We start from the raw sequence: 22702 nt of genomic DNA on the forward strand, positions 1-22702 counted from the left end.
TTTCGCAGAGTGGTGAATCCCTCATCCTCTCTGGGATGTACTTTTTATACCCAACCATGTTACTGACATGTTGCCAATGAATCTACTTAGTTGTGAAAGGGTTTCCAGTCTTCTGTTGCCGATGTCCCAGCTTTTTAGAAAAGTGTTGCTGGCATCAAATTCATAGTAGGCATATATTTTTCTAGAAAAATAACATTTCAACATTTGATGTGTTGTCTTTGTACTGTTTTCCATTGAATGCAAGGTTTAAATGATTTTCACACTGTTTCATTCTGTTTTTCTAACATTTTACACAGAGTCCCAACTATTGGAAGCAGGTTTGTATATATGTCTTTCATCTAGGGAATATAGTTATCTTTAATGTAACAGACACAGTCATTTTTTGGAAAATGGCAGAAAAACTAAACAAAAGCCTGTGGACAGCCATTTTGTATTTCATCTATCTGTGCTCCACTTCCTTTGCCTTCACTCAAACTTATAAAATCGGAATCTGTTTGGCTGTGTTACCATAGCAACCAAACGGAACTCACACAAATGAGCCTGAAGTAGAACAAGCCCAGTCTCACAATCTGCCAGGAGATCTGGAGAGCAACCATGTTGTATTGCAGTGTCTGGTTGTGTGCCTGGGGCTATCTACCTTCCTCTCCGTATCTGTGAGTTCACACTACCAGACGAATTCTGTTTGTTTTCTCCACTCGCCGGTCTTTTGCCAAATCAAGTCTGATCTTACAACACATTGTTCTGATGTGAATTATCAGAAGGACAATTTGGGAAAAACATCTGTGAATCAGGCTGCCTGTGGAATCATGTGACTAATTGGAATGATGTGTTAATATAAATCCCTTTTGCAACAACCAAGCACAGTACATAAATTCACTGTTAACTAAAATAAATATTACCAGACAGTTTCAGGTTAACCCTTGAGATCAGATACTCTGGAGATCCTTACAATCCCGATAGACTTTTGTAAATCTGTCTTTAATGATTTTGCACTAAGCTTATAAGATGGTCAGAGTTGGCCCAAACTATACAAGTTAATTGTTGCCTTTGAGGCAGCTCATATTATTGTATGAGGATCTTTAAATGTGTTATGCTTATATATTGTAAATGTACTGTTTTGTACTGAATATGTACTTTTGTACGTATTGCATCTTCCCCTGAATGAGAATGTCTTCTCAGTCAACTCACTTGGTGAAAAAAATAAAACACAGTAATGCCTTGGCACTACTTGCTGCTTTGTGAGAGAAGTCATATCTCTGAGAAACAGCCACGGCAGAGTATCTTTAGAGTCCTGAAACGATTCACCTTATTATAGCACTTTGTGAAAGGTAGTTCATTACATAGAGAATAGGGTGGTGTCTTTGCTGGCCAAAATATGCCTTATTGTTGATGTTATACATTTTTTGAATTCACCTTTGCTCAATTTCATGAAAGTTGACAATACTTTTTGAGTTTATATTGTGTTTATTTGTTCATTTGCTTTTATTGTTGTTATTCTTTTTTTTTTTTTTTTACAGTATGCATGTTGTTCTGTGTGTTTTTTACAGTATTCATGTTGTTCTGTGTATTTTTACAGTATTCATGTTGTATTGTTTACATTTACAGTATTCATGATGTTTTGTTTATTTTGTACAGTATTCATGTTGTTCTTTGTTTTGTCTTGCGATTGAATGCCATCAACCAGGGCATCACATAGTATTAGAGCTGATCATCAACCTGCCTCCCAGATTTAAAAACTTTTAAATTAATAAAATGAAATAAAATAATTACCAGACTACACATACTTTTAGGCATATCATCTCTCTGCCCGTTGGTGGGCCAGTAGCATGAATGTCTTGTTCATTGAGTGAGTGTGTGTGTGTGTGTGTGTGTGTGTGCATGAGTCTCTGTGAGCATTGTCACTTGCTCTTGTGAACACAATACCATCTGGCCACACCCTCCACCAAGTTCACCCTCCTTCCTTCATAACGACAGGGGTTCCTTGCTTGGCCTCCCCAGCACAGATTCAGTCACACACACACACACACACACACACACACACGTTCTGTGGTTATATCAGGGTTGAGGGCAGAAGGGTGGCTTTGTCATGAGGGTCTTCATCGTTTTTGACGGTTCCTGCGAGCCCTTTGACGTCTCTCCGGACCAAACCGTGGGTGCCGTAAAACTGATGGTCAAGGTAATAAAACCTCTAAAGCACGTCTTTGTCTCGTTTTATTCTTGCAGCTTCTCTTTCACGTAACTGTTGACCGACTAGTATGTGGAAAGAAACACTATTGCTCTTTTCTTTTGAAATTCAATACCGCTCAAGGACTGTCATTTAACTTCAGAATCATCATAAAATTGACCGATCAATGTCAGTTGCAGCATTTAAGTTGCACTTATAGTAGGATGTGTGGCTATGTGACAAGGTTAGAGTATAAATTATGATTATCAGTGGTGTTTATGTTGATTTTGTTGTCTATTGTATCTATTGTACCCTGTTGGACAATCTTCCACTAATGGACCTCTCTGTGTGGAACGCCATGCAATGACCTCTGTTTGAACAGCCTCCTCTAGGGCTCTAAGTGGAACAGCCTCCATTCAGGCTCTAAGTGGAACAGTCTCAATTAGGGCTTTAAGTGGAAAACCTCCATTAGGGTTCTAAGTGGAACAGGCTCCTGAAAAGGCTCCATCACTGCTGAGCCCTCTTTAACACTGAGACACTCTTACGGCGCCCCGACTAGCCAATCGTCCTCTTTCGGCAGAATTACTTCCACGTGCAACTGTCACACGACAACCAGTTGAGGCACTCCATGGAGCTGAGCTGCGCTGGCGCCCTCCTTCAGGACAGCTGGGTTCTGACTGATGTTGGCATCGCTCCCAGCAGCGTCATCCGCTGTTGGCTAAAGGTACCGACCAGGCGCACAACTCAGGCCTTAACGCAATAGATTCAGACTAAAATGGCCATCAATGAATGAGAAGAAAGGAGGATTTCAAAAATGATGAAAGTCACAATGAATTAAATTGCTTATTTCACCCCAGGCATTCTGCAGCTTAGCTGTAGCCCCGAACTAGCAAAGCATGTTCACTAATCAGAGGCTTGAGGATTAGTAGATGAGTTGAATCAGGTGTGCTGTTTCAAGAGTAGGTCTAAAAACCAGACCAGCTGGGGGAGCCTGAGGAGTGGATAGAGAAGCGTGGTATCCACTAGACACCTTTCGACTATCTGCTGCCAGAATCGGACCCTGTCCCCAATGAAGAACATTAGATTTGATGAGTCATGTTCAAAAGCTGTGCACTTCCATAGAAAGGCTACTGATCATGCTGTTGTCAGGTGGCTTTATGACGCTGCCTCACAAACACATCCCATCACGGACTGAAAACCAGCCAGAGCTTCTCTCCGTCTGACTCTCTCGCTGGTGGACTTGGCCAGAATGTCGTGGCGGAGTATGTTGCCCAGGGAAATAGTTGGAATGTGGCCCAGTGCAGCACAGTCTAACAGTCGTAAACCCTTTTTCCATGTAGCTGACAGCCTTTACACCAGGTCTGCTGTTCAGCTGAGCGCAGGTTGTAAAAGAGGCTGAAAACCCTATCTGTTCATTGACACACATATTCATGACATTTTGTACAGTATTATCTCTGCGCCCAGTTTTGGTAGAGTGAAGCTTAATGATATGAAATTGAAACAGTGTTACAAGCTTGAGCCACAAGATGGTGGCAGATCACAGGCTCGTGGATGTCTAATTATTCTCTGGGAAGAAATTGCCTCTTGGCTTGGGACAGCTGTAGGATCAGTGCACTCAGGCCAGATCCTAAACCTCCCAGTTAGTGGTTCTAACCGATAAGACTGTAAATCAGTGCAACGGAGCCACTTTAGACACGGATATTAACAAAGCTTTACAAAACCCCAGACTTGGTGTAAATTCGGTGTAAGTGAACAGACAGTATGTCCGTGATGTTTTTTATTTGTCTTTTTTTCAGGAGGAACAAACGCAGGTGGTGCGAGTTTTCAGTGGTGTGACGGGGGAGACCCTCTCAGTCACGGGTTCGGTGTTTCTCCTGAGCGCCTCGGTGGCTCGTCTCAAAACCTTAGTGTCCCAACTGTGTGGCCTCCCCGTCGGCTCCTTCAGACTGAGCTCTCCCGCCGGTCGGCAGCTCTTCGACCTCAACCAGCTCCGCGACTATTCAATTGACGTGGGTAAGGCCTCCCTTGGCAGCACGCGGGTGTTTTTGGCCTTCTGCGGTGTGCGTGAATGGAGCTCCGCACCGTAATATGTCATGAAGGAATCGTGGTGCTGCTGTGGAGGATCCGGTGCAGTTTCAGCGTGGCATTCGAATCCAATGGATGTGACGCAAATGCAATCCCCACTGACGTCATTAGGCCTGGGGGTCTTTTTCAGAGTAGCCCCCGGGCTTTTCATCCAATTCCAAAAGGGGATTTCTAATTTCACTGGGCATTAATGCACCAGGGATGGTGTTAAGTGGCGCACGCAATGAGAGCCGACGAGCGCCTCGCTTTCACGGTTACTCAGCCCACAACTATCTGTCGGGCCCCGAATCTCTGGCAAGCCTGGTGATATCTCTGGCAAATACTCTTCTGGAACTCACTTACATGGCAACCGAGTGGGGGGACGAGCACCATTAGGCATTTCAATTATTTTGTGAGTGGCCCATCACGTTTCTCTGTCCCGTAGGCGCTACTCTGCGGTTGGACACCTGGGATGGGTGGGCGGAGTTCCTGCGAGGCTGTTTCCACGGACACCAACTGATCGTCCAGCAACACTTGTCTAAGGAGAGACCTGAGATGAGGTCGGAATGTACCTATTTCCACAACCTGGACATTTCACACACTACTTCAGGGGTTGGCTGCCCCCCAAAAAAGACACTCTACTTCGACCCTCCTGCAGACAGTAGTTTAACCACAATCAGTTTAAGTACAATCTGATTCCCTCTTGGCTCCTGGTCTCATCGTTAACATGCTGTTGATTATGTGTTATTCCAGGTTCCAGCTGCGGGTGGCGCTCTACATCGCTGCGTCTCTGGGCCACCTGGTCCTGGCCAGCTGGCTGCTGGAGCGGGGGGTGTGTGCCGACGAACCGGTGGGGGTCCACCCTCACCGCGAGTGGTGCCACCGCATGGCCCACCCCGATGCCGCCAAGTGTCCCGCCGTCGTAGCGGCAGAGAATGGCCAGCTACTCATCCTCAAACTCTTCATTAACGCCAGTGTCCTGACCCTGGCCTGCCGGGATCCCCGGGGCCGCGACCCGCTGAAGATTGCCCTCCGCCACGGCCACAGGGAGTGCGTGCGTCACCTGGCAACCAAGCTGTGCTCTGTGGTGGCCCTCCCAGGTCTGGCCCTCCCCATGCGGACATACATCCAGGTGAAGCTCTGGGTGAGGCGGGGGCAGGGGAGGGTGGCGTCCAGGTACTGCCTGGGCCTCAGGACTCCATTCAGGACCAGGGTAGGTGACACGGTCCTGGTGGACGGTTTCAGCCCCCCCACGATGTCCTCTAAGCCCCAGAGGGAGGAGGCAAAGACAGGTCCCAGGGTCACATCCAAAGCCTGCCAACCTCTGACCTCTGTCAACGGCCCTCCTGGTGTATCCTGTCTGTCCCCTGCCCTGGCATCCCAGGATGCATCTCTACGATGGCCAAAGCTACAACCTGTGGCCACTGGGGATGGAAGAGAGAGGAGGAGAAGGAAGAAGAAGGAATATGGAGGGAGGGTATGGAAGGTGGGTGAGACTGAAGGTCAGAACAGCAACCAATGGATGAGCAGAGTCCCGCTCCCGCCCATCTCCCGAGACACCAATCCGAGACCTTTGTTTATCACCTCTTCACCAAACTCCTCCCAGATCCTCACCAGCTCGATGGAGTTCTTTTCACGGCACTGTGGCCGGACACCCAGAGAAAATGCCATATATTGTTTGTCCTTAGCCAGGTGAGTATGTTCAGAGAGACAATGACTGTAAAATATCAATGCTTCCATTCACTGAGTGTTGCAATTAAAGAGGAATAACGACAAATGTCTAAGATTTGTCTAAGGTGATAAATAGCATGAAGTAATTGTTGGACTGTCTCTCTATGCACACAACTGTTTCATTCAGGGCATTATTTATGCCAATGATTTTAGAAAAGGTTAAATCCTGCGACTGACATTATCAAATCAAATGTATATGAGATTTAGATTAGATTAGATTCAACTTCATTGTCATTGAACAGTACAAGTACAGTACAACAAAATGCAGTTAGCATCGAACCAGAAGTGCAAATAGAGGAGTGCAGAAAATGTAAGTACATGTATACACAATTGGAATCTATAGGTGTGTAATTAATTCAATTGCATTACATATGGCAATTCTAAATATGCTGTGGAAAATACACACATTTACAGACAATTTCCAGGTTTTAAGCATAATGTATGAGATATGAAGTGAGATAAATAGTTGTGGCAATTCTCAATGGCATCTGAATTCGCAACAGAGGCAAATTGGAGGTGTAAGGTAGCATGTGCTACTGAAATGCAGGGATAGCAGCAATGAGGTTCCTGAGGTAGACGTGTATGTAACAGTTGAAAAGTGCAAGTACAGTGTAAGTTCTAAATATGCCATGTGCAATGAGGGCAAGGTTAAGGTGCAAGTTGAAGGTACAAGTTGGCATGTGCAAATGAAATACAGGGACAGCAGCAATGACACGAACTGAAAATCTTATCATACTTTGTGATGGGGAGTCACAGAGTTCAGCAGGGTTACAGCAGAGGGAAAGAAACTGTTCCTGAGCCTGCTGGTGTGAGAACAGAGAGACCTGTACCACCTGCCCGATGATAGCAGGGCAAACAGTTTGTGGCATGGGTGTGAAGGGTCCCTGGTGATGCCGTGCTCCCTTCGCAGCCACCTCTTCCGGTGGAGGTCTACAAAGGCTGGAAACTGGGTAACCATGATGTTCTGGGCGGTTTTCACCACCTGTTGCAGGGCCTTTCCGGTCGGCTATGGAGCAACCGCCAACTCACACTGTGGCGCAGTTAGTCAGAATGCTCTCGATTGTGCAGCGGTAGAAGTTCACAAGGATCTTGGAAGACAGGTGGGCCTTCTTCAGCCTCCTCAAGGAGTTCAGCTTTAATGTCTGGCTCTTTGTTGTCCCTGTCGAACCGAGCGTAGAACCTGTTTAACTCACCAGTGATGGGGACGTCGCTGGCTGTCGGGGTGTGGTTATTTGGCTGGTAGTCCGTGATGGCTTGGACGCTCTGCCACATGCGTCGAGGATCAGAGTTGTTGTTAAAGTGCTCCTTGATCCGTAGTTTGTGGTCATTTGTAAACATCATGATGCCCCTTTTCAGGTTGGCCCTGGATGAGCTAATTGCCTCCACATCGCCGGATCTGAACACAGCGTCACATGCCTTTAGCAGTTGTCGGACCTCACTGTTCATCCAAGGTTTCTGGTTGGGGAAGGTCTCTATTCATTTTTGGGTGGTGACGTTGTTGGTGCAGGTGTTCATGTAATCCAGAAGGGAGGAAGCATGTGTTTCAATGCCCGTGTGGGAGTCAACTGTTATCTTGAGCGGCAAACAATCTCCAGTCTATGTGTTGAAACTGGTGTTGTAGTAGTGAGTCTGTTCCCTCTGGCCACACTTTGACTGGTATGGTATGTAGTATCTTATATGTTCCACAGTCGATTGGGATTCTCCAATTGTGTTTAAGCTGTGACAGAACATTACCTCTTCACATAGATGGTTGTTATTTCACAAGGTTCTATCAAATCGCTTTTATGGGGGAGAGCAATATAACCCTCTGACGCTGCACTCACGCTAACTCAACCCTGATCTCCCTGAGTGAGAGACTGGAGTGCATAGAGACAGTCCAATAATGACTTCAAGTTAATATTTATCTTCAAGTTTTTGTGAAGTATTTCATTACTTTCAGAAGCCTTCTTTAAAACCTATAATATACCCATGTCCCGACTGGACTGGATTTCACTGAAACCAAATTTTAAGCGAAACACATATTTCATTTTGCAGGGTCACGGATTAAGTCCTTAGAACTTTGTTTTAAATGACTTTCTCCCACACAGCGCCTTCACAGAGAGATCATGGCTACGGCAGCTTGATGTAGCGCGGACTCTGGCCAGGAGGAGTGTACAGAACATGGGGTTGACACCAGGGTCGGGCTGAAACAAAGAGGGAACACGTTGCTATTGTCCAATGAACAACTGGCATCTGGTGTCTCACCAGCAAATGTAAAAATATTCAATTCAACATCTCAAAGTTTCAGTGGCTATTTGTGATAACCACGTTGAATTGAATCATTTCTTTTCTTTTTGGAATTGTATAAATTGTACTGTCTATTCTAGAGTCACTCATTTCAACTAATGTTATTGTTTACCGTGCGCTTGACTTGGGTTCCACTTTTTTGTTCATAGAAATCCTAGCTTCCTCCTAATTAAATGTAGAACTGACGAAGGCCCACAATGGTTAAAACCAATAATATAGATCACATTACTGTAGTAAACTCTGTGACTGCATTTTTATGGGGATCATAATTTGTTGCTCATGTTAACAGCTGTGCAGTGACAAAAGAAAATCTGCTTTGAATGGATTGTAGACTATTCCATGCCCCTGGTGCACAGTAGAAGGCAGTCTTGTCAAATTCTGTAAATGTCTCTGGAACTTTAAGTATCAACAAGGAGTCCTCAACAAAAAAAATTTTGTACAATGGGACAGGAACTCTGGGCAGGTAACTCAGTGGGGATGGGAGTACTGGATGAAGTCTCATTCTGACTGGCTTCATTTTAAAGTAGGTGTTGGAGAGATGGAGCGTGAAGAAGGGAGTGTTCATATTTTTTGGCTGAGAGCACTCCTATAGCGGACTTGTGCCAAAATCTTCTAGCATGGAACCAAAGAGGTCAGTTGTCATTAAGAGCTTTTCTTAGGGAATGAATTACACAGAATGTCCATACCTGCATTTTTTCCACCAGGTGCTGCAGGTTTGCTTTGACATGTAATGATTTTGATTGAATCAAATGTTGTGTTTGACCTTTGTAGATCTTTAATATTGTGTTTGACCTTTGTAGAAAGTAATTAATCTTACATTGCAGACTGTCATTGCAGCAGACTAGATATTTTTCTCCAGCAATGAGGATTTTTTTTTATTGTACACACAGACTCAAGACACCTGCTCCAGATCCCATCCATAACCCTACACAGGGCAATGTCTCACTCATCACCCTGGTGAACTAGCATTTTTAGATGTTCTAAGACCAGAGTGATGAGAGACCTCTACTGGCCCTAGTGGACTTTTTGGGTAAGATTTTAACAGTACAGCATCTTTGCCCAACTCCCCCGTGGCCATTCTATCTAATGCCACAATAAGCATGGCTACCTTAAAATGTCACCGCTTGAAGCGTGTCGTTATAGCAACTCCATGTTCTCGCGATGATTAAAAAAAAAAACAAGGAGTGTCAGCTACAAAATAGTGTGCGGAGTGAAGAATTGGGACGTGCGGTTTCAGTTGGGAGTTCGGAGTGTTGGACTTGTTTTGCGTTTTCGTTTGAAAAGCATAAAGGAAAGGGCACCAAATACAGGTGCACCGCGTGCCTGCTAGTTGTGAAAATTGAAAACCAGTCTAGTGGGTGACCTAGCGGTGTGGCATGGCAGCTCCTCGGCCGATTAAAGGTATTCTGAAGAACAAGAACAGCGGCACGGGCATCAAAGTCGGCCCGGCCGAAGAAGTGCCAATAGAGACTCCAGAACAAGTGGAACCAGGACTTCTGGAAGATGACCAGCAGTGAGTAGAAAGATGGCCAGCTTGTTAGCTTAGTTGCTTGTTGACAGGCTAGCTTGCTAACTGTTACCTAGCTTAGTTGGCTAACGTTCTTTCTATGGTTAAGCGTTGAATGCTGATATGGCAAACCAACTTTATGGACTGCTAACGTCGTCACTCAACAATGCACAGGTAGTACATAACGCTAACTAATAAGCTTACACAGTGGCAAATCCGTTTTCGCTTTTCTAATAACTTAATCTTTGCCATGACTTTTGCATTGGGCAGTATGCTATTATTAGCCATAGTTAGTTTGCCATTTTATTGTTGGCCGTCTAATGTTACTAGTTCGCCAGAAGAGGTACGAGAAGTTTTAGTATAAGGTACTGTAACCATATATAACATTAGCGTCATTACATTCGTCTACCTATTGAGTGTAATAGAAGCTACACAACGTTTACTATATATTATCATGTCAGGTTCCGTTGCTAAACCCGCGAAAACGTGTTGTCAGTCAGTTCACTGACATTGTCTCTGTTAAAGGTTGGTGACTGGGGTTGCTGGGCAGCTGTGGACAAAATGATGTACAGTCTGGACCGTCATTTGGCACAGCCATTTTAATCAGGCGAAACAATAAAGTTTAAACTCTCTTCTCCACTTATATGGTCAAATACAGAGATGTTTGTTTGGTCAAATGTCCAGTATCTGGGAAGTTGCCAGCATAATCTCTACTCTGACTCCTAATAAATTCGTTTCTAAGATAAATGTGGAGGCAGGACGGTAGCTGAAATGACTCCCTAAGCGCTGAGTATCATAAGAGAGGAAGAGTTATATCCCCCAGTACTGTCAATGCGCTGACTTCCCCGACCCCGAGCTGTCACGTTCAATTTACACTACAGCCTTGGAGTTGTCAGAACTGTGGCGAGAGGGTGAGTTTCTGCCGGAAGGCAGGCGCCTTTGATGCATTGATCTTTTCCACTTTGGCACTTTCACCGTCGTGGTAGGATGAGATGCTTTAAGAGGCCCCACATAGTTACTGCACTCCAGTTCGAGTGCGGTCTCTTCCTCCGTCCGTCCCGTGCAAAATGGGTGACGTATCGGCTGAAGAGTCGCAAAACACCTTGTTTAGTACCCCTTTGGCACAGAGGGTACCACTACCACAAAGTTGAATGTAAGTAGACCGCTGGTGGTTATGTGGAGATAGTCGGTGGCTGTGGGCAGAGGTGGTTTGAGTCAGTCATTCCTGCGTGTGGTAGTACCTGATGTAAGATGTATAGTGCCCCACTCAATTGAATGTAGGCCATACAAGGATGGAAACAGAGAGTTCCATTCCCAGTCAAGCCAGCCCTGTGTTGATACCAAAATAGTCTCACGGTAAGGAATGGGGTAAAGTGAATTCCAGAAGGTTTCTCCGTATTGTCCAGCGCCGCATCTAACGAGATGAGACGTCCATTGCATCCTGTGTGTCCCAGCCAGCTCTTTCAGTGCAGGTCATGTCAACAGGGGCAGGTGGGTCAGTGGTTAGACTGTTGGTTATTGGTTCAAATCCCAGAGCCAACTAGGTGAAAAATCTGTCTCAATTCGACACGTGATCCTGTTCAAGAGCATATGCTACATGACAAAAATTTAATTGTGGTAAGCTTGCATGCAGATTTCTGGGTACATTTTGGGTTGTGACTCTGGGGTTTTTGCAAATTCGAGCTTAAAGGCCCAGCGCAATGAAATGTTATTTCCCTATTTCCTGATCATATTTCTATGCTATGGTATGGTGTTGCATGGCATACTGTAACCTGAGTGCTTTTTCAATACCAAAAGTAAAATGTTTCTGTACTTGGATTTTTATTACATGAAGTACTTCTCTCAAATGTGATTGAGTGGATCATGTGCTTACTCCACATATAGTACTCACTGACCGCTAGAGCAGGGCTGACGTTTCCGCTTGTCAGGCGTGGTGGAATGGTTTGCCTGCATGGCGGCATCACCAGACGGTAAGTTGGTTAATGGGCTAAGAGGTCAGTGCCAAATCCTTTGGCCAATAACCGCTAGTTATGTTTTCCCCTTCCAGGTTTTTGCTTAAGTGTCTTTACTGCGAAGCTATTTGTTTCCTATTGACATAAACAATCAAAGCATGGTCTCTAAGTGTTACTCAGAAATGATATGATATTGAGCTAAAATAACCCCAGCTACATTATTTTCTTAGGCCGATTTAGTTATTTAGGATGGATGAGCAGAAAAGGGATTTCTGATGCATATACGCAATAAACATTACAACTCAATTTATTTTCTCTTTGTGAGAAAATAAAATGAGTTGTAATGTCTGTAACACGAGATGCAAACGCGTTTTCTCTATCAGGTCCACATAGAACGTCAGGCATGGGCAAAGACAGGATGACAAAATATCGAGCTTGTTAGGATATTCAATCATGGAGCCCAGCATCATGTTCTTGCAGCTATCTTTAGTTTATTTTTTTCATGGTGCCATTTAAGAGTTGAGGCCATAACTGAACTATATATAACCCATGCCTAGCAGACAATATGAATGAGACTTATTAACAGAAGGCATGTCAGTAACATTGTAATGCTGCATGTTACGTTTCTGGAGGGAATAGTCACAAAAGCAATTGCTTTTACCATTTACTTATCCAAACAAACATTGGGCTATTCCCATCTTTACATTTGCCTATGTTATTTGGTTTATTGTGAAAAAGTATGTAAAAAGGGAAAAGTATATAAAACCACAGCTGTCACATTTTCTCATTCATTTCTGGTTCTCATTCTTTAGGTCATGTTGTCTATTGTTCGTGGATACAGTTCTTGCATTGTTCTTGGAAGACATTCCAATATACATGTTTTCCTATCAGTAACTGTTGCCAAGGCTTGTGTACCCAAATGGGACAAAGAGCTAGAGCTTTCTATTTGATTAGAGGTCTTTGGGGATATCTTGAGCTAGCTATGCAAGTATCTGTATAGCTGGCTCAAAGCGCCTGTCCAGAGTCCAAACATTCACAACTTTGTGCCGTGGAAATGATCCTGTGACATTGATCACCAGTCCTTTCTTCCCCCTTACCAATACAGTCAAATGTTTTTCCCCTGTCTGGGCCGTTCCCTCTGGGCCGTGAGTGATCTGAAACATTATTGGCAGGTTGTCATGTCGCACTCAGGGATTAGTCAGGATGCCCGGTGGGGGGGCTGGCCCCAATTTCCGCCATTCTTTATTCATTGAGGTCAATTATCTTTAACTGAGGCGCTGGCATGGTGTCATGTAACCTGATCTCTCCACGTGGACTTGGATGCCCGGTCTAGCTTTTTTTTTTGTTGGGGCATTTGGACTGAGTGACATGCTTTGCCTTATTACTTTACGTTGAGTGGGTGAGAGTGAGTTGTACGGTCCAGTAGCCAACACACTGCTGTTTTGTGACCGTGGACTGTAGGCATGCAGGAATATATATATATATATATATTTTTTTTTTTTATGTGATTGTTCTTAAAGGAGCACTCCGGTCACATGACCACCCCATTGAAATTGCCAAGCTCCTCCAAAATAATTGTTGAGAAAAAAAAATAAGGATCTTGGCCAGCTTGATCTTGCCTTGTTTTAATGTGAACTCGCCTGATCACTGACCTTTCATTACCAATCCTAGAAAGGAGTTTTTGGTGTGCAGCAGGTTTTTTCAGGAAGGGATATTCACTGCTCTGTTTTAATTGATCGGCGCAGGGGATTTTTTTTTGTCTTCCCGAGGTGTGACCAACTTACACCTTCAGGGAGATGCTCTTGTGACCAACTTACACCTTCAATGTGTTTAAATGCCAGCATGCGCAGCAGAGATTTAGAATATTGGCCCTTTCGCGTCCATACTTTTTAACCAGGGTTTATAAGTGTGATCTTCTCCATCTTTTGGCCTCCCCAAAAGATGCATAATCCATACATCACAACACACACACATTAAATGAAACGTATAGCCTGACCTGCGACTGCCTGGGTGTCTTTTCTCTGCACTATTTTAAAAAATATTTTTCTATCAGGAAAGAGCATGTTATGTCATCAGTCCATTATGCTTTTTCTGAAATGTTTTGTTCTGATTGGCTGCGTCAGGTCTTGAGTGGATTTGCCGTGGCGGTTTTGTACTGTAAATCAGGCCAGGCTGGCTGTGTGCGCTCCGGGCTGTGTTGTGTAACCGTGCTCCCATCGTGCACACAGACCGCCACCGAAATACCCAGAAGGACGGGCTGACAGACAGATCGGCGAGACATTACAGCCGGCTCGTCAGCACTCCTAACATCCACAGGCTGGCACGACTCTGTTGGTCACGGCCAATACGCAGTCCCTGGCGCCTGGCGTCTGATGTAACTATGTCCAAGCCGGGCATCTAGGTAGCGTCAATGGAGTTGGCCACATAACCAGCCGCCTTCCAGCCGGTCCGGATGTGTCCGACAGTCCGTCGCGTAGTCGGTTTAACAGAATTTAGTTTTTGGGGGGGGCGGGGGGGAGAGTTTCTTAACCTAGTTCGCATTGATTTCTGGCCCGATATGGACATGTGCCGTAATGATGTCAGGCACCGCGGGGACAGGCCACCGTTCCCGTTGATTTAGCCCGGTGCTGTCGGCTCTGTCGATCTGCTGGCTGTGTGCCTGACTTGCTGGGTGAGTGGGTGTGTGGGGGGGCGGGGGGGCGGGGGGTGTTAGCTGTTTGGGAAGCTCTGCAGGATTACGGCAGCGGTGAGTGGATTTATCGGCCTCTCCCAGTCTGCCTCTCTCATCCTTGACAGCTTTTCCCTCCATCATTATGTCCAGTGGATGGGCTGCTTTATGACACTGGGTGTGAGGAGACAGGTTAATGGCATCGTTTGGCTCCGTCTCAAAGGCCAGACTGGAATGACTTGGAGGCCATCTCTACCCAGACAGGCCGCAGTTCAGTTTGTACCTGGAAAGTTGCATTCTATAGACAGATTGTGTGAAACGCTATAGGCGGTTTTGCCTGTATTTTCAGAAAGAGACTTGGATATCACTGGGCTAAGGGACACACAGATCAACAGCCGGTTGGTGCCGTGAGTCTCTGACTGTCCAGACCACCAGTTGTGACATTAAGAAAAACAACAATGGGCAGATCCAAATGATGGGCGCCTCCGACTCTCTCTGTTAGCATTGTGCTGAAAGTGAAGTGACCGACCTCTGTCTGAGGCCACTGTCTTTGTCCAAACAATGAGTCACTGACTCGCAGAGACCGTAACACACCTTTTTAATTGCACCACAGTGTTGGTTGTGTTCCCAAAATAACAATAACTGGGGCACGGCGAAGTCCTAGATTTAAACGTCTCTCTAGGGTAAGTGGGCTGGTGGAATACGAGTATGAGCTCTCCTGTGGTCCCATTCTCTTTCAGGAAGAAGTCACAGAAGTGGGACGAGATGAACATCCTGGCCACGTACCACCCGGCAGACAAGGACTACGGCCTGATGAAGATCGACGAGCCCAGCACACCCTACAATAGGTGAGGTGTCCCTTGACGTGTGTGAAAGTCTACACATGCAGGTTGGTCAGTGAACGGGTAACGGATGTATTGTTTTCCAGACAATGTCAACTATTCAGTGTTTTCTACTGTTGGGGGAATTATGGGCCTGGTGTTTCTGACACCTCACATGGCAGGTGAAAAATGACAGTCAGGTTTTAGACACCCTGGGCCAACCCAAACCCACTGCTACTACATTTTCAGGTGGGTTGCTTGTGCAGGTTCGGAGGGGTTGCTTGAGCGGGTTCGGATGTGTCCTTGTCCCCACCATGTGGAAGGGCACCTTAGCAGGCATGCAACCTAATCTGCCCTCCTGCATAAATACCCCCCCCCCCCCCTAACACTGTTCTCCATGTCCCCCCCCTCCTCAGGATGGTAGGGGATGAGGAGGACGACGGGGCGCTGAGCGACTCGGATGTCAACGCTCCCACTGTGGACGACCTTGCTTCCAGGTGCGTCGGTATTATCCACTGACTTGGCTGGGTGGGGGGGGGGGGTGGCTGTTCAATGTGGCTTACAGGCTTGTGTATAAACCGTTTTGCTGTTTGGCGTCCCGGCTGGTTTTGGAAGCCATGGTCCTGGCGTTGCAAGCCCTGTGTGCCTGACGGTGTCCTGTTTGCTCCAAATCAGAGAGAGGCGTTCATCTGTGGTGCGTGCATCCTTCCTTCCTATCTGATCTTTTTCAGAGCTGATGTTAACGGGTTTGAAGTCCAGATCAGACTGGGTGTGCTCATGCCAGAGCCTTTTCGCCTGCTCAGGATTTTCATCCCAGTGTTAACTGCAGCGTATTGGCTAAACATCACGTAATGGTGCTTTGATGGCCCGTGCGGACAGTAATTTATGCCCGGCGAAAACGTCTTCCGATCGATAAATGGCACTCCGACTCATTTCATCGACCCTTAACCTGGGGGAACGAGGACCGCGTAAGGGGAGGTGATTACGGGCTTGGCTAACTTGGCCTTCTGAAGTAGAGCCACAGCGCTGACTGAACCTGACCGCTCCGAGGTGGTTTAAGCTTTAAATTAAAACAAATAAATATCAAATTAAGCACGCCGAAAGCCTCCCAGGTGAAAAATGTTAGCCGTTTCTAACTGTTACACGAGTGGCTGTCGCTTGGCTATCGCTTAGTCACTTATACGTCTGGTTGCTTGAAAGAGATGTTTATGCTCTGGGCCTGTGTCTGTTTCTCCGGTCCCTCTCGCGTCACAAGCCCAGCGTTGTGTGGATGGATGCCAGTGAGTGTAGTGGGCAGGACTGCTGTGCTCTGGGCCCAAAACTCCATCTACTGCCATTGTTTCCTTGCAGGCAGAGTTGGCCTCAATTGTTTCCATCCACATCCCATTCCTGCCGCGGATCTTAAAATGGCTACTCCCAGGTCTCCAGTCATCCCTTTCTTTGCCCCTCCTCTATGTTTCATGTCTCTCTCTCTCGCTCTCTCTGCTTTCCGCTCTTGTCCCGTCTTCCTCCTCTTTCCTTTGCTCATTCCCTCCCCCTTCCCGACGTCTCTCTCATTCCCCCTGTTATTTTGTTGGTCTCTCTCTGTTCCTGCCTTAGGGTATCTGTTTGCTCATGAGAGCAGTCTTTTCTCCAGGGTGTATTGTATTTTCTCCTCTTGCCCTTTAGAGGCCATTTCAGTAAGTGAATGTGGACCTGGAAAAGTTGTCAGGGTGACGTCCTACCTGACCTTCCCCTCCTGACCGGAGTTATACAGGACGTAGGCCCGCTATAAATGTCCGTTACTGAAGCCCTTCGCAGTGTTACAGATTGTAACGACAGATGATGTCCCTGACTGGAAAAACACAAAGGTCAAATGTTAACCTTGGAAAGGAGTAGAGGGTTGCACAATTGGTTGGAATTTTCCGGACCGGACAAAATAACTTGAATAAGGCGGGACTGGTGAAAAATAAACAAGACAACAGAACGGCTGAGTCTCTAGGATTTCCTTCCTGTTTTTATATATATATATAATATAAAATAATCATACAACAAAGTTACCACACTATGGCTTCTTGGATACTGCCCAGCAGGGGTTGCTTTCCCTCTGCTCTGCAAATTCCAGCCCTGGGCAGGCCCTTCCCACACGCACGTTGTCTCATTCCAAGAAATGTTTAGCCGGTACCTGATTCATAGGGGACAGAACGAGATTATTTCCCCTCACAGGTGCCAAGAGCTGTATTTGATTGGCCGTTACTCACGTGCCGGGTGGGGCTACTGTTTGCTCGCCAGCTCCGCGTCGCAGCAGAACTGTCTCGCTGTTCGTTGAGCTCTTCCGTCCCTTTCAGCTTAAACCTCCCGTCCGCAGGAGGATGAATCCATCTCGAGGCCAGAGAATCTAGCGCTCCTGTTGACAAGATCCCAGGTTTTAATGTCTATGTTGCTGCTGCTTCCAGCCTCTATTTCAGCACATTGTGCGTCCCTCACGTTGTCTCCGTCTCTCTCTGTCCCCAGGTTGGCGGCTGCTGAGGGAACGGAACCACGTTTCATGCGTGAGGAGGAGGAGGAGGAGGAGGAGGAGAGTAGTGAGGAAGAAGAGGAACTAACCCCAGAGGATCAAGGTGGGCCCAGCGTCCCCCGTCCCCCCTTGTCTTGTCTCATTCTACTGGTTGTCAGGCTTTGTTTTCCTGTGTTGTCATGTCAACCCCCAGGTACCCTGTTAAAGGGGAAGTTCACCCTAATTACTAAATAAATACTGGCTTTCTGGCACCTGTAAGAAAGGCTGGACAGCCATCCATGTTTTGGTTTTGTTTTCCTGGGAGGCTTCCAAGCTCAAATGTTTGGCAGAAAATCCCACCCAAGTCCTGGAACAAAACAACAAAAAATTATATAAGTATCTAGAATTGATTGTGAAGCTCAGTCACCTTTCAGTTTGTCAGTCATATTCATGTATTTTGGTTGAGATTGTTATTAACAAGATATTCAAGTAGTTGCTCTAACAATCAAAATGGATGTCCTCAATGATAGATGGCAGTTGGGAGAAGGCGAGGTAAGGCGGGACTATTCTAGCCAATGAGAGGATGGACACGCAAATCAGTTGGAATTTTACCCATTTAAAAAAGTAAAAAGATCTAGGAGACCTGGTGAAAATAATTTAATCCATACTATTCATCAGTTCGAGACATCAACTGAATAACATCTCATCTTAGATAATCTTTGATTTTCCAAGTATGAGTGAATTGGATTTGAAGTGTTTATTCCCTCTAATGTGACCCAGAATTCTTGTCCCTAACTGCCTGTCTAGACTAACCGGCAAGATAAACACGGTAATCCAATCCTTTTTCCAGCTGACAACTCTCAGTAAATATGCATTTTGTCCTATTTTGTTGTTTATAATAATAATATACTATTATTGTTATTAATAATAAGAATAACAGTCCAATCCTAAATCGGGATGCACTAGTATTGGCCTAAATATTTTATTGTATGTTAAAGATTAGTTTGATAAAATGCAGTTGATTTAGATAATCAACCGTTGATATCCAAGTAGTAGTCAGCTGTAATTTTACAGTCACTTAGACCATGCATATAATGGTAAGTGGATACCTTTTCATCCTGGCAGCCTGTGGGAATTAAACCTACGACCCTGGAGTTGTATGGGTCTTGATTTACCAACTGAGCTACCCGTCCCCAGCACAGTAAGCTGGCTTTCTCCTGTCCACACAGTGGTGCAGTCCCATGTCACAACGCCTCAGGACATGTGCTTTCAAATCTGTCATATCCTCTCTTCCGCCTCATTTAAATCGAATAAAGTCCCTCAAGGTTGTAGCTCCACAGTCTAAAGTTATTGTTGACTAAAAAATAAGCCTCTCGCTTCTCACAGCCCTTTCAAGCTGGAGTTTCAACTCCTCTATCAGAATGGTGGTTTTATAAGCTTTTATAAGCCCTGGAAGTGAACACAGGTTACATTTTTCTCAACCTTTTTTCTTTTAATTGTATTTTTGATAGTCAACTTTATTTTGAACAGTTTAAATATGATCTCAATGAAGACTGATGTAATCGTACTTAAACCTCCGTGTGGTGACTTTTCCGTCCCTGTCAACTGAAACCTCCATTTTGCTTATCAATACTATGTGTTTCAGTTGTCATTTTATCTCCTCCACCCAGACCAGGTATACCACAGGTTTACTACATCTCTACCGTTTTAAGTGGACGTTAAACACAGGGTTTGGAAGGATCAAGGTGTTTTATCGTTGTATTGTAGCCGATGTGCAGTGGCGTAGTGAGAATGGTAACGGGTCACCAAATGTGCTGCTGTGATTGCAACAATCCAATATTTTTAGATATGTGTTTCTCATTGTTTGATTTGAGGGAAATGCAGGTCTCTAATGTGGTCATACATTTAGCAGGAGGTTAGGAGGTACAACTCCGTCTCCACTTCATTTTGTGGGCTGTGTGCACAATCTGCCTCTCCTAGCCAGGTCTGCCTTTAGTAGACTCTGAACATAGCCTTGATATAGAATCTACATAGTCAAGGTTTTTCCTCATTTTGAGTCTGTTATGGTGGTCAGGTATTCTGCACCTGTGTTCTCTGTTTTGGGCAAGTTAGCATTAAAATTTACTTCGTTTTTGGTTGATTCTTTCCAATTTTGTTTTTATTGGGACAGTTGTCTGTCTTTAAATCTCTCCCTGTCTCTCTCTATTTTGTACTATTTCACTCTCTGTTGATCTCTGCCCCTCTCAGCGAAAAAGAAGCAGTTCCAGATGATGAGGAAAATGCATTACAACGAAGGCCTCAACATCAGGATGGCGCGGCAACTCATAGCCAATGAGCTGGCGGAAGAAGAGGACGAGGACGAGGAGATGAGGGACGACACTGAAACAGAGGACATCAGTGTAGACCCCCCACAGGATGGTAAGAGAAATACGGCATCAGGGCAAAGTCACAAACTTGAAAGGAATAGTCTGTTAGCGAGATATAGAGTGGCAGAACGGGAGGTTTGTTTTCCATGGAGACATAATATTCTCCTAATTCCGCTTCTTTCCACATGGGTCACAAATCCAATGTGGTTCACCTAAATACATTTGAAGAGTTAGAATATCACGTTTAGCTTTCCCCTGTTCGCGCTCCCTTCAATGAGGTCCTCTTACGCGGCTCCATTCGTTGGTTGTATAGACCTGTGTGCTCTTGCTTTTCATTTTCTGTGAATGTCACTGCGTACTGAAAGGTTGTTGGGATTCAGGGTCCCTCAGTGGAGCACCTGAATATCTTTAAATCAGGAGTGAGTGAATGGGTGTACTGTACTGTGGAACTGCTCATCTGAAATAGAGTTCTGCTGCCAATCCTTTTGATTGGATAGTTTCAGGCAAATCCATTCCCATTGAAACGTTCTGCCACATGATTGGCTGAATGAAAACCCAAACCTTGGTTATAGCAGATGCAAAGTGCAGGTTCAGGTTCCTCTTTTATTCATTAATATTTTAACTAGCGATGTACATGAGCAAAATATGAATTATTAAATATCTTACTGGAGCATATTGGACACCTATTCAGACAAATGCACAATCCGTCTGGAAGTAATCGATCAAATCTAAATTGATTGCATCTCTAATTTTAACAGGAGACACCGATACTTGTTCAGCGGTGCTAATCAGACACGTCCTGGATGCACTAAGACCATGGAAATGTATTACTGCACAATTTGTGTTGCTATTTAATGTATGGTGCTCTCATATGTCCTCTCGTTGGGTTGCAGCTCTGGATTCCTAGAGGAGTAGGAAGAGGGAAGAGGATGGTGATGTGCCACTGGTCCTGGCCCCAGCCGGTTCATCTTGGCTCTGGAAACATTTAAGAGACACACTAGTTCTACATGGCCGGGCCATCGAGCAGAGAGTAACAGCTTCATTGCCTCCCTTCATAAAACCCTGTGTTCACGCGCGTGTCATTGTATTTCCCGGAAACACTGAAATGCAAAGCATATCGACCCTGCTGGTTGCTTCTCCTCATTGCCAAGAGTATTTCAAAAAACTGCAAGGAAGACTTGTGTACTAAAGTCACCTGTAAGGAAGACTTGTGTAGTAAAAACCAGGACTTGTTGAAACAGGCTGTTATTATTTACCAGGACTCCTGCCACGCTCACTCACGCACCAGCCCGCTTGCTTTCTGTCTGTCTGTATTTCCTTCCCAGCTCCTCCTGAGCCCTTGGAAAAGCTTGTTGGAAACTCCAGTTCTACAAGAAAGACAACACACCCCATTAAAACTTCCTCCCTGGGTGAAAGTATTGTATAATTATAATGAAGGTGTATATGCAGAAGGATTTCTCTTTTTTTCTTCTGATTCCATTCTGTTTCAAAAAAACGAATTCAAACAAAGACTAACACCAAAACAGAAATTTGAAACCTTAATGAGCTAGATGCTGTTTTGTTTGTTTCGGGACTTTGTTCCCCTGATCAATGTGGGTTTCTGTTATGAACACAGGAACAGCCCAAGTTTTCCTGCAACTCACAGGGCACCTCCGTGTTTGAGGTGACCCGCATTTTAATCCTAAATAATATTTACACGGCCACTATAGGATTTGGTACTGATTTTTTTTTTTTTCTTCTTCCAGCAAGGTCCATTGCCTTAATAGGGCTGAATCGGACAGCACAACCACATATATTAATGAAATGTTTTACTATAGATTGCATTGTAATACTTAACCATTCAATAGCTTAACGTTACTTGCGGAATTCTGCATATTGAAATTGATGTGCAGATAACCTAGCTTGCCATGAATACCTGTGGAACCTTACTTTACTACCCACAGATAACACCGCTATGTGGCTATACTAATGCCATGGCTGCGCCCCTAGTTAAGGATAAGGGCCGTTGGAAAAAAACCCAGAGAAGGCTTGTACTACTGATTTGTGGGGCTGTATTCACTTCAAACCCAAATGGAGCAAACAGACTAAAATGCTGAGGTGACGTTAAATAAGAAACTTTTGTTTTTGTTAAAGGGAAAAAAAAGCCTAGGTTTGCTATGATGGGAACTAGTGAATACACCCTGGGACAGTGTCCTATACAATGTCAAAAAGGCTACTGAACGACTCCTAGCCTGTGCTGGGATTGTGGCGGCGTAATGGGTTGAAGCATGACAGGAAAGATCCCTGGGATATGTAGTTGATATCGTGGTCACTCTTACATTCTGTATGAAGTGTGTGGTTTTGCAGCATGTCCATGATTTTTTTTTTCTTTGCCACCTTGGTAATGTCAGACACTGGGCTGACGACAGGAGGGACACCTAGAACCTTCGACGCGGTGTAATTTATTAATTCAAGTTGTATGAATCATGGCAGCAAGAGCTACATCTGAACCTAGGAGAACCATGGTTCGACCATGATAAAGGAAGTCTTAACCATTGGATTTAGAGATCCTCCTGTTTCTGAAGTACTTAATTGAATGTGTTTTGTTTTAATCAGGACCTGTGGAGTTATTTTTTTCATTCTCAGATCTTTAATAACATTTTATTTGTCCGAATGGCCATTTAAGCT

At 45.0% G+C, this 22702-nt stretch overlaps 2 protein-coding genes across 4 annotated transcripts; both read left to right on the top strand.

Annotated features, from left to right (window-relative positions):
- The first annotated feature begins 1911 nt into the window (after positions 1 to 1911).
- Positions 1912 to 8943, top strand: LOC105025370 (protein ANKUB1). The gene is made up of 6 exons (XM_034293817.1): positions 1912 to 2176; positions 2745 to 2888; positions 3961 to 4177; positions 4674 to 4788; positions 4982 to 5920; positions 8047 to 8943. Exons 1-6 carry the CDS (start codon positions 2087 to 2089, stop codon positions 8144 to 8146), a joined length of 1605 nt encoding a protein of 534 aa, XP_034149708.1. The 5' UTR covers positions 1912 to 2086; the 3' UTR covers positions 8147 to 8943.
- Positions 8944 to 9408: 465 nt separating this feature from the next.
- ppp1r2 (protein phosphatase 1, regulatory (inhibitor) subunit 2) lies at positions 9409 to 22402 on the top strand. 3 transcript variants are annotated; one of them, XM_029121698.2, is made up of 7 exons: positions 9644 to 9758; positions 11637 to 11722; positions 15113 to 15220; positions 15610 to 15690; positions 17687 to 17793; positions 19917 to 20087; positions 20929 to 22402. In XM_029121698.2, exons 2-7 carry the CDS (start codon positions 11691 to 11693, stop codon positions 20940 to 20942), a joined length of 513 nt encoding a protein of 170 aa, XP_028977531.1. In that variant the 5' UTR covers positions 9644 to 9758; positions 11637 to 11690; the 3' UTR covers positions 20943 to 22402. The 3 variants fall into 3 exon arrangements, with proteins under 3 accessions (XP_028977529.1, XP_028977531.1, XP_028977530.1); XM_029121697.2 differs by lacking the exon at positions 9644 to 9758 and adding an exon at positions 9834 to 9926; XM_029121696.2 differs by lacking the exon at positions 11637 to 11722 and having other exon boundaries at positions 9409 to 9758.
- The last annotated feature ends 300 nt before the right edge of the window (positions 22403 to 22702 follow it).

Source organism: Esox lucius, chromosome 8, assembly GCF_011004845.1.
Source record: "Esox lucius isolate fEsoLuc1 chromosome 8, fEsoLuc1.pri, whole genome shotgun sequence".
NCBI classification, from domain to species: Eukaryota; Metazoa; Chordata; class Actinopteri; order Esociformes; family Esocidae; genus Esox; species Esox lucius.

Coding starts and splice junctions, on each gene's coding strand:
- LOC105025370 (XM_034293817.1), top strand. CDS start 2,087: ATGAGGGTCTTCATCGTTTTTGACGGTTCCTGCGAGCCCTTTGACGTC. Junction 2,177..2,744: donor CCGTAAAACTGATGGTCAAG/GTAATAAAACCT, acceptor CTCTTTCGGCAG/AATTACTTCCACGTGCAACT. Junction 5,921..8,046: donor TATTGTTTGTCCTTAGCCAG/GTGAGTATGTTC, acceptor TCTCCCACACAG/CGCCTTCACAGAGAGATCAT.
- ppp1r2 (XM_029121696.2), top strand. CDS start 9,622: ATGGCAGCTCCTCGGCCGATTAAAGGTATTCTGAAGAACAAGAACAGC. Junction 9,759..15,112: donor CTTCTGGAAGATGACCAGCA/GTGAGTAGAAAG, acceptor ATTCTCTTTCAG/GAAGAAGTCACAGAAGTGGG. Junction 15,691..17,686: donor GTGGACGACCTTGCTTCCAG/GTGCGTCGGTAT, acceptor CTCTGTCCCCAG/GTTGGCGGCTGCTGAGGGAA.